Source organism: Mustela erminea, chromosome 6, assembly GCF_009829155.1.
Source record: "Mustela erminea isolate mMusErm1 chromosome 6, mMusErm1.Pri, whole genome shotgun sequence".
NCBI classification, from domain to species: domain Eukaryota; kingdom Metazoa; phylum Chordata; class Mammalia; order Carnivora; family Mustelidae; genus Mustela; species Mustela erminea.
Window position 1 is genome coordinate 263,712 of NC_045619.1, and position 12,855 is coordinate 276,566.

The 12,855-nt window shown below is 60.7% G+C and overlaps 2 protein-coding genes across 7 annotated transcripts; both read right to left on the reverse strand.

The window, feature by feature from the left end:
* Positions 1 to 1,783: 1,783 nt before the first annotated feature.
* On the reverse strand, positions 1,784 to 4,508 carry MIOX (myo-inositol oxygenase). 6 transcript variants are annotated; one of them, XM_032345766.1, is made up of 11 exons: positions 4,463 to 4,508; positions 4,205 to 4,271; positions 3,633 to 3,713; positions 3,317 to 3,397; positions 3,034 to 3,196; positions 2,830 to 2,897; positions 2,614 to 2,723; positions 2,473 to 2,540; positions 2,326 to 2,375; positions 2,102 to 2,214; positions 1,784 to 2,006 (listed from the first exon to the last, which is right to left on the reverse strand). In XM_032345766.1, exons 2-11 carry the CDS (start codon positions 4,217 to 4,219, stop codon positions 1,898 to 1,900), a joined length of 858 nt encoding a protein of 285 aa, XP_032201657.1. In that variant the 5' UTR covers positions 4,220 to 4,271; positions 4,463 to 4,508; the 3' UTR covers positions 1,784 to 1,897. The 6 variants fall into 6 exon arrangements, with proteins under 6 accessions (XP_032201657.1, XP_032201659.1, XP_032201655.1 ...); XM_032345768.1 differs by having other exon boundaries at positions 2,614 to 2,645; positions 3,633 to 3,716; XM_032345764.1 differs by having other exon boundaries at positions 3,633 to 3,716; positions 4,463 to 4,481.
* Positions 4,509 to 7,862: 3,354 nt separating this feature from the next.
* Positions 7,863 to 9,426, reverse strand: ADM2 (adrenomedullin 2). Its single transcript, XM_032345770.1, has 3 exons — positions 9,228 to 9,426; positions 8,980 to 9,100; positions 7,863 to 8,268 (listed from the first exon to the last, which is right to left on the reverse strand). Exons 2-3 carry the CDS (start codon positions 9,087 to 9,089, stop codon positions 7,950 to 7,952), a joined length of 429 nt encoding a protein of 142 aa, XP_032201661.1. The 5' UTR covers positions 9,090 to 9,100; positions 9,228 to 9,426; the 3' UTR covers positions 7,863 to 7,949.
* Positions 9,427 to 12,855: the final 3,429 nt, after the last annotated feature.

Sequence of the window (12,855 nt, forward strand, 5' to 3'; positions counted from 1 at the left end):
TTACCCCTCTGGGTGGCCTCTCTTCCATGGCTCCCTGCCCTCTGAGTGTGGAGACTAGTTTCAGGTCTCCCTGAAGATGGCAGAAAGGCCTCAGCACACCCTCAATGGTGGGGGAGGATCCCAAGGGGCTTGGGAACACACCCCTGCATTTGTGGATATGCCCTTATTTAGAAAAAGCATCTTTCAGATGTGGTTCTAAAGATCCAGAGATGGGCAGAGCATCCTGGCTCACCTGGATGGGCCCATCACGAGGGTCCTTATGGGAGAGAGGTAGGGGGGATGGGCAGGCGGAGAAGCCGTGTGAAGACAGAGTGGGGACATGCAGTCACAAGGGGACACAGGCAGCCTCCTGAAGCTGAAATGCCTGTGGAAGGGTCACAGCCCCGCCCAGCACCACACCCTGATCTGACTTCTGCTTCCAGAACTCAGGAGAGCCCATTTTTTAAGCCACCAAAGGTGTGGAAATTTGTTACAAAAACACAAAGAATTAACAGTCTGGGTGTCTTGTCACACCAGACAGCAGGATGTCCACCAGAGACCGTTGTCACGTCACGAGGACCTTGGAGCCATCTGCAAGTCCCACTCCAACCCTGGCCAAGGAAAGTCTCAGCACCAGGGAGGGCAGTCCTCCAAGGCACCGAGACACAGATATGCTGACATCTACACATCCTTCCCTTTTTTTAAAGATTTTACTTATTTATTTGACAGAGAAAGAGGGCGAGGAGAGCGCAAGCAGGGACAGCGGCAGCCAGAGGGGAGAGCAGGCTTCCCGCCGAGCAAGGAGCAGGATTCGGGACTCAAACCCAGGACCCCGGATCATGACCTGAGCCAAAGGCAGACGCTTAACCCACTGAGCCCCCCAGATGTCCCTGAAATCTACGCATTCTTAACCCAAAAGAGGCAAACAGATCACCTTCCTCGGGTGCTAGGAGCCAACGCTTGCAAACCGGTAAGTTAAGAGTAAGAGCGAGGACTTCACTTGCCTTTCCTGGAGGAACTAACCAAACAGCACTTCTCTCTCCTGCCAGGGTCTCTCAGATGAGTGAGGAGGGTGGCCGGGGTTGGGGGGAACGTCACTGCTCTGCTTTCTCGGGTTCTAGTGTGAACGATGTGGGTTCCAACAACACAGCCTCTACCGCCCGGTACAGACTACGTGACGGCCTCTGGAGCACTCGCCCTGACAAGCCAGCTCTGTATCTGATGAGGCCTCCCTGTGCGCTCACGTTGGCGGGGGAATACCCAGGAAACAGGAGCGCCACGGGGGTGTGACCAGCACAGCACCAACAGAGGGAAACTCCCCGAGACCAATGCGCCACTTTCTTCCGAGAAATAAGCTGCAGAAAGGTACAAAGCCAGCACCCACCTATAGCACTGGGGGACCTGCCCTGAGCAGGGGGGTGGGGGTGTGTGTGTGACACTCATAGGAAGGTCGTTGACCAACTCCAGGTGCAGGTGGCACCTCGGGGCTCACGGGGATGGCCCTTCGGCTCTGCACCGAACCCGCACACTTGTTATACGAGGTTTTCTGTAATCTGTTTTGCTGGCTATCAAATGTTTTGCTTTTTTAGGGACACAGAGCCCAGAGCATTTGGTGACTATTTTGAGAATGTAAGCATGGAGAGGGCGGCCCCAGCTTCTGAGGCCGAAGCTGGAATGGCAAGCAACAGGCCTGTGGTGGCAGGCGAGACAGGATACCCATGTCCAAGGGCCCATGACTTGCATCCCCACACACAGCGCACTGTTGCCACGACAGGTGCCCACGTCAGTGAAGCTCGGACCCCAGGCAGCTTCAGGGTCTTTATTGGCCCTGGGCAGAGTGTCAGGGCAGGGGCGTTGACCTGGGTGAGCAGCAGAGCCCCCGACGGTGGCCGCCCTCCCAGGCCCCCGGCCAGGCTGGTCACCAGCTCAGCACCCCAGGGCAGTACTTGTCAATGAGGCCCTGGTAGTAGGGCCGCAGCGTGTTCACATCCGGCAGTTCTGGGCTCTTGGTGTAGAGGTCAAATTTGCTGCAAGCAGGGAAAGGACAGTGCCTCATGAGGAAGCCCCCAGCCCCTCCAGTCCCCTCATGCCCCCCTTCGGCCCCCCACAGGGATGGCCGTACTTAAACTCCTGCACCCAGGGAAGCATGGCCAGGTCCCGCTCACTGCACAGCTGCCGGTAGTCGCCCCCGGTGTGCCAGGGGTAGAAGGAGTGGAACCGGATGATGTAAAAGGCCTAGGGCAGAAAGAAGCCACGCCCAGCGAGCTCCAGGAGGAGGGGCGGGGGGGGGGGGTAGAGGGGCGTGGGGAGGGCAGGCCGGCCAGACGGACCCTCCCCTCCAACTACCTCTTGGGGAAGAGAGAATTTGTTGAACTTCATCATCTGGTACATGTACTCTGCCGGAGACACGGTGTCACGCCGGGGCTCCCAGAGCTGTGCTTCCCCGCCCTCCCGGGCCCCACCGTCCTCACTGCCCACCCCCTGGGGCCTCACCGTCATGGCCCCAGGACATGAGGACGTTCTCCAGGCCGCAGTGGGGCTGGTACATGCCGAGCTCCGTGCTGCAGGGACAGACAGAGGGTGAGGCGTGTGGGAGCAAGGTGGGGAGAAGAACCGGCGGCCGGGGAGCAGCACCTGTATCGGGGATCCTGGAGGTCCGGGTTGTCCTGGAAGGTGGAATCGCAGAAAACCACAGAGGCCTGGGGACGGCAGCCGACTGGGAAGGTGTCTCCAACCACCGCCCACTGTGGACAGGGGGCCACCTGCATGTGTCTGGCCGGCCCACCTGGCAGGTTTCCAGAGCCCTGAGTCCCGGCTGTCCCAGCGGCACCCCTCCACCCCTGCCCTTACCTGGGGCTCCCCTGCCAGAACCAGGACCTTCCCCAAGTCATGCAGCAGCCCCACGAGGTGGAACCAGTCTGGGAGGGAGAGGGGCAAAGCAGGCTAGTGGGGATGGTGAGACTAGGTCAGAGAAGGAGGAGGCGGCTTGGGCGCAGGGGTGAGGCCAGGAAACGCCGAAACCCATCTGCAGCCCACCACGGGAGGGAGGCACACCTTTGTCGGGGTGGGCTCTCCGGATGCCCTCAGCGGTCTGGAAGGCATGGAAGGAGTTGGGGAAGTCCACGTCTGGGTCCGACTCGTCCACCAGCCTGTCCAGCATGTCCACAGCTTCCAAGACAGTCATTTTCTTGTAGGAGAAGGCCCCAAACTGGGCGTGCTGGGCCAGGAAGGGGAGATCAGCACAGCCACGAGATTGGTTGGGTCAGGGCCCGGCCCTCTCCATCCGTCCACTCGGCCTGGGGAGGAGGGACTGGCAGGCGAGGAAGCTGCCAAGTACCTTCTTCCTGACGAAGTCCACGGTCTGCTGAGCGTGCATGAGCTTATACGTGGCAAAGACACGGTCCAGGAGCGGGCCAGACTGCAAGCCAGAGGTCAGCCCGCAGACTCGCCAGTCAGTCCCTGCCCTTCACACCTCTGGGGGCCACTGCTCCTGTCTCCCAAACTTGGCCCCAAAGATGTGAATGAGAGCATCCAAGAGAGGACCCTGAGCGGTGCAAAGTGGCAGGTGCTGCCCACCCCCCAGAAAGACGGGCCTGGGGTGGGGTGGGGTGGGGTGGGGCCGGGGCCGGGGGCGGGGGGGGGGGGCCCTTTACCCTGTAGTTCCGGAAGCTGCCCTTGTCTTTGGCCACCTCTGGGTCCACATCAGGCCGGTAGACCAGGGAAGGGTCTGGGCCCTGCTTGGGTGGGGGATTACGCCCATTTCACCGTCATGCCAGCTCTATGAGGAAGTGAGACCATCCCCACGGGGACACCAGAGCCTAAGAGCTGGACCAGCAGGGACACCAGTGGCCAGCAGGGCACAGCCCCTCCTGAGCACACCCGCCATCGGAGGCGACCCTGCCATGGGTGTCCTTCTCTGCAAAATGGGCATCAGCCAGAGGCCTGCTTCTAGGGTGAGGAGGAGCGCCCGGGATGCCGTGCGCGAGCGCACAGCACAGCGGCCGGCATCTCCTTCTCGGGACCTGGGTCTGCAGGGAGCCCAGGGGTGGGGCTGCTGACCCTTGCCCCAGCTAAGCCTAAACAGCAGGAGGAAGACAGGAAAGAGGGAGCCCTTTGACCTGGACCAGCTGAGAGAGGGTACGAGGCTGCGCTCCTTCCCAGGAGGGACGACCAGCCGGGGTGAGCAGGCCGTGGGGCCACACCGTGCTGGGTCTGGAGTACTTACCACAGCCGCCTTCATCTCGAGGGAGCAGAGCTGGCAGGTGGGTGAGAGTCCCCCGGGCCGTGTGCCCCTATATATGCCCACAGCTTACATAAGTGACCGGACACGACCCAGCCCCTTGGCCTTGGCCCTCGGTAATGAGTGACCATCCACCGTCCTCCTGGCCTCAGAAGTTAATGTGTCAGCACGGGAGCAGCTCCCGGCGCCCCAACCCCAGCCCCAGCCCCCTCTCCCCGACTTCGGCCTCCCTGAACCACTAACCTGCTCTGGACGGGTAGCCCTGCGTGGCAGCCAGCCTCCGGCACTCCCTGCAGAGGTTTTAAACCCCACCCTGGCCACCGTCAGCCCCTCCCAACTGGTCCTGCAGACCCCGGACCCCACCCATCAGCCTCAGGCCCTGGGGATTCTGGGAAGTGCAGGAAGAGTCTTTCTGACACTTGCTGAACAAGAGCGAAAGAGTTTATTCACCACCATTGCAATAAGGGAGAGAGAATCCAGCAAAGACGGTGGGGGGCTTGGCTGCTGGTAATGGAAAGTGGCTAAGGGCGGATCTCGAGGCTGGGGGGGATTCTCGCTAAGCTGTCTCACGGGAATCCTGCTAAAAGACCAGCCAGGTGATGGATCTCGAGGGTGGGTGGGGGGATCCTTGCCTAATACTGGGTGAGGCCTGGTGGAGCCCCGGGGCGGGTTTGTCGAGGGTGGGCTCTTTGGCATTTGAGGTGGGCAGCTTGGTCTGGAGTCGGGGCAGAGGTGAATCCAGCTGGCGTTTACCGTGCGTGAACCGGGGCTGGGTACTGCAGACACAGTGGGAACCTAACTGAGGACACACGCCTGCCTGGGAGCTGACTGTGTCCAGGGAGGAGGCAGACACGCAGCAAAACAAGTCCTTGTCGCCAATTGGCAAGGCCGTGCTCTCAAAAAAGATGGGGGGTGTCCAAGGATGGTCAGTGGGGGACACTTAAAGTGTCAGCCTCCACCCGCGGGGGTGTGGGCCAGAGCCCCTACTCAGCATCACTGAGGCAAGAAGGCTGTGGGAGTGGAGGCTGCTCCCGGGGGAGAGAATAAATTGGGGGCAGTGCTGGGGCCCCGAGAAGATGGCGCCATGCAGCCTGTCCAGCACCCCCGGCGCGCGACGCGGTCTGGGTCGTTGGCTTCATTTTCCTTTGAGGTTCTTCTCCCTCTGCCTCCTCCCGCTGTGACGTCCGGTGGGAGGGGGGTAGTTTGTCCTTTCTTCGTGCTCGGCAAACAATGCTGACGGCATGGGGGGGCTCCAGGGAGGTGAACGGAGCCCTCACCCACAGAGAAAGGAGCGAACGAACAGCGTTTGTCTGAGGAAGACGTGGCTGGTGGGGGCTCTGGGGGAGCTTGGGTGCTGCCACTGAAAGCCCGAGTGAGGCATCAGGTAGCAGGCCCCAGCGTGGCCTGGAGCTCAGGGGCCACTGGGAGGCCACATGTCACGGCAGGGATGCCTGGAGGTCCGCCGTCCACCCTGCTTTGAGGAAAATCCACTCCACACTGTGGAGTGCCAGGGCACATGGCATGGGACCTTGGTCTGGTCACTCTGACCAGTGTGGGGGTGACCCTGGCAGAAAGAGCAGCGTACGTGGAGGACAAGGACTGGCCACCTTGGCGGGTGGGGGAGGGGGTCTTGGCCACGTGGCACCCTGACCTGTTCGACCCTCCCAGACCCCTCCTCTTCGTTTCTCCCCAATCCCCCTTGCCAGGCTCTCCCTGCTGACACCCTTCCGTGGCTCTGAGGCCCGGCCCGCTGGCCTCTCCTGCCCTCACTCACTCACGCTGGTTCCAGCCTCTCTCAGCGGCTTTTTGGGGGTGGGTCCCCGGCCACACCCGCAGCTCCTGTGGACTCAGGGCCTGGGCTCTCTCAGCTCCTTCCCGCGGGACCCCTGATGCTTCCTCCAGGCAGCCTTTCCTGCCGGCTGTGCTCTGCTTCCCACCCTCCCTGCAGGGCCGCAGCCGGCCTGAACTGTCCCCTTGCTGCCTAATGGAAGGACACTGATGCCTTTTCTAGCCAGGCGACTCCCAAGCCAGGAGAGCGAGCGCCAGGTGGGAGCCCAGATGGGCGTTTCCAGGAGCCGCCCACCCTCGGGGGGCCCAGGGTCTCTGAGGAGCAGGCCTGCCGGCAGCCCTGCGCACCCATGACCTCTGTGGCTGTGGCTTCTGCTTCGAGAGGCAGGAGGGTGCTGGTGCTGTTTCTCAGGGTGACTGACAGATGTTGATAGATGAGGTGCGGTGAGAGTGTTTGCTGGTGCGGAGTACTAGTACCCACCTTTCTCCAGGACGCCCCCGGGGTTAGCCCTGGTGGTTAAGCATCTGCCTTCTGCTCAGGTCATGATCTCCGCATCCTGGGACTGAACCCCGTGTCGAGTCTCATGTCGGGCTCCGTACTTGACTGGGCATCTGCTTCTCCCTCTCACTTTCCCTCTGTGCGGTCTCTCTCTCTCTCTCTCAAATAAATTAAAAATACTGTAAATGAACCCTGGGTGATGCCTGCCTGACGGGAGCGGGGCGGGGGGGTGGGGAGATGGATATCAGTGATACGGAAACAGAACTAACAAAGAAAGGCTCAGGAATCACAAACCAAACCTAAAGGCCCAACCTGGGGTGAATATACGCCAAATGCGCCAGCGATCTTGCTCTAACCTTTAAAGATTTTATTTATTTTTTTGGCAGACAGATCACAAGTAGGCAGAGAGGCAGCAGAGAGAGAGAGAGGAGGAAGCAGGCTCCCTACCGAGCAGAGAGCCCGATGCAGGACTCGATCCCAAGACCCCGAGATCATGATCTGAGCTGAAGGCAGAGGCTTAACCCCCTGAGCCACCCAGGCTCCAACCTTTAAAGGGCTGCCTCCCGAAATTCTTGAGAAGCCTGCTCCAGCCTCCCCTTGTCCCCGTGCCTGCCCACAGTGGGTCCCCAGGCTGGGCAGGGTGGGGTCAGGGAGACTCTGCTGCCTGTGTGCCCCGCACCCGTGTTTGGCCATCCTACCCCCAGCTGAGGTGGTGATGGTTCCGACTTCGTGGACCTTTTTGGGTGGGGAGAGCATCCCCCCAGCCCCGCCCTGCCCTGAGGGATGGGTGCTGCCCTGCCCTGGAACGGCCCAGTGGACCTCCAAAAACTCAATGCCTTCTCCCAGGGTCCCCAGCTACTGGGCTAGAGATCCAGGAAAGGGTCTCCATTTTCACCTCGAGCCCAGGCCCCAGAGTCGGCAACTGGAGCAGCACAGTTCCCAGCAGGGCCTGACCTCCCTTTACCCTGGCCCTGGGGACGGGGACCACAGTGGGGTCCTCCTTCCTGCTGCCTGCCCTCCCTGTCTCGAGGGCACAGGGAGTGGAAGGGCTGGGGACCTGGGACAGCCAAAGTGTGCGTGCCCAAAGGGTTGAGTCTGATGATGTCAGGTTGCGGCGGGGGGTGGGGGACACCCTGGCTTCTGCTCCACATCCTTGGGCAGACCCTGCCCCTCTGAAACCCTCTTTAGAGGTACAGACTCTGCCCGCAGATCCACTTGGGTCCACACATGTGCGTGGGTTTCCACATCCAAAGCTGTTTAAGGGTGCTCGCTGCAGAACCTGATGGGGTAGGGTGGGAGTTGCTTTGGGGCCTGCGCACCCTTCCGGTGACTGGGGTGTGCAGGAGGTCCAGGGGCTGGGTGGGGGCTGGGGGCCCAGGCACAGCTCTGGGACGGAGGTACAGCATCCTGGCGGGGCCAGGCGTGGGGATGGCCCTCTCCACCTCAGCCATAGCTGTGGGGGCTGCTGGGGTCCATAGGGGCTGAGTCCCGTGGGCCGGCTGACCCAACCAGCTGCCATAGGCGGTGGCTGAGGTTCTGCACTTGACAGGTGCCCAGCACACAGCCCACCCGCAGGAGCTGGGCTCGGGACCTGCGGGGGCCCAGGTGCCGGGGGGGGCCGCCCCGGAGAGGCCGCCCCAGAGCGGGGGCTTGGCTGGCGCTCCTCTCCGGATGCAAGGCCTGCTGTAGCCTCCAGACCACACGCCGAGGTGTGGGGTGACGAAGCTTCACGCCACTGGAAGGGGTCCTGGCTGGGGGCGCCCTGCAGAGGGGGATGGAGGAAGTAAACCTGGCGGCCCAACTTTTCTGAGACCCCCACACCCACCCGCTCTCCCCTCCACGCAGGCCTGGGGTCATGGGCAGGGGAAGCCCAGTTTCCCCAGCAGCCTGGAGCGCGGCCAGGGGAAGCCCGCAGCACCCCTCCACGCACACACACAGCCTGGAGCCCGGCCAGGGGAAGACCACGGTCCCTCGGGAGCTCTGGGCTTGGGTCCTGTCTCCCAGCCACCTCAGCAGCCCGGGTCACAAGGTCATTCACCTGTGCAGGGCACATGCCTCCCTGGGCAAAGGGCATGCTGGCCTCTATGGGCCACTGTGTTCATGACCCGCATGACCGCCCACCTTCCCAGTCCTCCTCTCGGGGGTTGGGGAAAGGTGGGCGGTCCTGGGGGTCCCTCCAGCCTCCCCTCTCTTAGCCGACCTCTCCTTGAGAGGGTTGCTCTACCAACAGGGTCAGGGAGCGCCCTTACCCTAGAAGGGAGGGACACAGAGGGGCCTACTGCCCTGCTCAGGATTTGCTGAAGGCTTATTTTCTGGCCCTTGATTTGGGAGGTAAGCCCTAGCAGCAGGTGAGGGGTTTCCCCAGTGGAGTGGGAGGAGGGGGTTCTGGGGAGGGTGATGGAGGGTCCATGCCGGGGCATTCTTGTTTCCTTCCCTGTGGGCTGTGGTTTGGGCTGGTGCGAACCCCACTCACCTGGGCGGGGCAGGCCGCTGGGTCCTGCCTGGGCTGCGGGGCAGGGTGCCTGGGAACAGCAGGTAGAGGAGGCTGATGCAACCGAAGGCAACAGTCAGGAGCCGGGCCATGGCGGGCGGGGCTGGAGGGAGTGTGAGCCAGGCAGGTGTGGGGGACCGATGGCCCTCACCTCCGCCACCCCTTTCCCCAGCCCCGCTGGGAAGTCCTGGTGATCAGGCGCACAGGCGTGGGGACTGGCAAGCTCCTACCTGAGTCCGGTCAGTGGCCAATAGGTATCAGGAGAGAAGCAGCCGGTGGGTTTGGTGTTGGCTGGTCAGGGAGCACGGGGCAGGTGGGGAACCTCCCCAGTCAGTGTGTGGTCTGCGGTTGGTGGGCTGGTCTGGGGCCTGCCTGGGACCCGGCCTCAGCACCTCCCGAACTAAATAGTTTTTCCAGGAGGAGGCGGAGCCGGATGCCCCAGCTGGGCAGGAAGCCCGGCCCTCCAGCTCCCTACTCCTGCCCAGCCCGTTGGGCAGCATGGAGGGTGCAGACGAGGGGGTAGACTGACAGAAGCCCCATTCCGCTGGGAAGTGCTTCGACTGGCCAGGGCCCCCCCAGCTACCAGCCTCTGGCGCTGTCTGGTGGAGAGGACTGTCTGGGACCCTGGGGATCTTGCCCATGGAAGGAGTGGGTGTGTGTGTGGGGGGGGGTTGCTGTCCCCCAGGCTGGGTTCCACCCCCAGACGTCTGCCCTGCCTGGAGGCCTGGGGATCTGGCTAGAATCACGGGAGTGGACAACAGCACTCCAGCTGGTCAGTTCCGCACCGAGGTGATTTGGAGACCCTCCCTCCAGACCCCCCACAGCTGTGTTCTGAGAAATCCCCACCCTATTTCCCTATTACTGAAGTAGTAAATGGGTTTTGTATGAAATTTAAATAAGTAAAAAGTGAGACCCCTGCATTGCCACCCTTTCTCTTCTGCACACTAGTGTATTATGTGGGGGCCGGTGCTGGTGTGTGTGTTATACACAGTGTTTGTGAGTAAAAACATACGTATGTAAAGAGAGAGACCTCCAGGCCCTCCTCCTATATGCAGGTGTTCTGTAACTTTTTTTTTTTTTTAAGATTTTATTTATTTATTTGACAGAGATCACAAGTAGGCAGAGAGACAGGCAGAGAGAGAGGGGGAAGCAGGCTCCCTGCTGAGCAGAGAGCCTGATACGGGGCTTGATTCCAGGACCCTGAGATCATGACCAGAGCCAAAGGCAGAGTCTTCACCCACTGAGCTACTCAGGTGCCCCTGTTCTGTAACTTCTTAATTGATCTTTTATTGATGAAGAATTAGGCGATGTCTGGTCTTTTCAAGAGCAAGAACCCTTTGTTGTGAGCTCAGAGAAGTGTCTAGGATCCTTTCCTAGGAGGGGAAATTCTGCTCAAAGGTGAAGCTGTGTTTGTGTTGACAGATAGTGCCAAGCTGTTCCCCACAAAACTTGTGCTGTCCACTCAACTGATGATGGGCAGGGTGTTGGCCGTTCTTTGGGCCTTTGTCAATCTGAGAAGGGACAGTTACCCCATCCCCCCCCCAAGATGTTTCTTTGATCATCAGAGCGTCTCTGCGTCCGTTCCCACTTCCTCCTCTGTCTTAGCTGCTCCAGTCGTACTGCCTCTGTCAAGTCGCCACGGATGACCTGGTCACTCTCTGTGCCTCCTGCTGCGTACACTGCGGGAGCTCAGTAAACACTTGCTGGGTGAATAAATCGACAAGTGTTGAACGCATGGCGTGTTGGAGAGTTTGGTTTACATCCTGAAGAAGGTAGGGAAGCATCAGCAGCCATTCTGCTTATTTATTTATTTATTTATTTATGCCACCTGGGGGAGGAGAGAGTGAAACCATCACCGTTACAGTAAAAAAGTGCCATAGGGCAGGAGGGGTGCCTGGGGGCGAGCAGATGGGTCTGAGAGAAACTGAGTGACACTGGGGGGGCAGGCAAAGAGGGTAGGCCCTTCCATTTGCCGAAGCAGGAAGCCCCTAGTGAGATAGGGTGGGTTTGGCCACCTGGGGTCATCCTGGCAGAGGGGTCTGGCTGCCCTCTAGCCTCGTGGGCCTGGGGCTGAAGAGAGAGCAGAGCTGGATGGAACACAGGTCTGGGGGTTTCATAAATGGCAAGACTCTGGGAGGCGAGAGGTGTGGTGAACTCTGCCCCCAGACAGTGCAGAAAGAGGACAGAAGCCACATGCTAGCTCTGGAGGGACAACCCGGGAAGGGGGGAGCAGAGGACCCCGGGACAGCCAGCCCCTTCCCCACCATCTGTCCGCTGCAGTCTGCCATCTTTCCAAAACTCAGAGGTGATCGTACTACTCACTCCTCCAAGAAAGAAAAAATTAGATCAAAATTCCTTGCCTCTGGGAGATTTTTTAATCCAGGAAAGTGAAGGTGAACTCAGCTCACAGGCCTGTGGCTCCGTGCATTCTTTCTTTCAGAGTACTTGCTGCCACCGTGGGCGTGTGCTCCCATCTCCCCCCAAATCCCAGATGCATGGGGTGTCCCCCTCCCCCAAGTCCCTGCAACTGGATGAGAGTCCCCCTCTGTGGCCCCACAGCCCTCTGGACAGCACATCTCGCAGTCCGTGCTGTGTGTAACGGTGCATGTCCTCCAAGGCCAGACCCAGGGCTACCTTCAGTACGCTCAGTTGCAGGAGCTGCTTGCCTGTGGAAATTCGCAAGATGCCCAGAGGTGTCCCCAGTGAGCGGGGGACTGACGGGGCCACAGGAGGCAGGTGGTGCTGGTGACCCTGGCAGGACGCTTTAGAGAAGAAAGTTGTGTGGGACAAGGAGAACGAGCGAGGAGGCTGGCTGGGGGAAGCGCTTGAGAAGAGCTTGTGCTTGAATGTTTTAAGGTGGGGAGGTTGAGTGTAATCCTCACGGCCAGGATCCGTAGAGAGGGCACGAGTGAGGAGGGGGCCACTGAGAGGGAACGGCAGGCAGTGGGGAGGTGGGGGGGTAACCACGGAAGGAGGAGTTGGGGTGTGAGGGGGCAGAACTGGGGTTCGGTGCTGCAGCAGAAGGCCTCCCGTCTGACGGCTTTGTTCTCTCTGTGAAGGAGGGGCAGTGGGGTCGTCTCTGAGACATAGCAGGTGGGGTCAGAGGCTGACCAGACGTCAGCAGGCTGGGCAGTGGGAGGAGTGTCCGTGATGTCATCATGGCCACTCTGCACTATAGGGGGTGCGGGGCTGTGCATGGCTGGGTTTGCCAGATGGGGACAGTGAAAACAAAGTCAGAGAGGCGGGGGCTGTCGAGGACATGGGCAGGATGACAGGATCGGAGCCGCAGGGGGTGGAAAAGGAGTGAACGAGGAAGCCAGGGAGAGCCATTCCCTGCAGGAGGGCTCAACCTGCTGGAGAGAAGGGGCAGGGAGGCACGGCGCCCCAGAAGAGGGGAAGCAGGCAGAAGCACGTGCCTCTGAGGGTGACATGGACAATACAGTGGTCAGGAGACTTGGATGGGGAGAAACTCAGTGGGGGGTAGCATGGTCTAGAAGAGACCCCAAACCTACCCTCCACCCTATAGAACCTCTGAGACGGCTGCAAGGAATGGGCTCCTTAGGGCCTGCAGGGGGGGGGTACTGGGGCGCAGGGTCTCCACAGTCTCTGAGGGACAGCTGGCCCTGGGCTCAGGCGCCAGGACAGGGGACTTTCCAGAGACCCTGCCTGCCCACGCACAGCTCACTGGTGTGGTAATGTGGAGGTGAGGACCTATTTGGGTATAAGTGACAGAAACCAGCTCAAGCCACCTGGGGCCAAAGGGAGGGTTTTTCAGCCTGTGGACCCAATACCCAATACCCAACAGAAGCAGAGGCGTGGCAGGGCCCCTGGCCCAGGCGGGGGAGCAGGGGGAGCTCC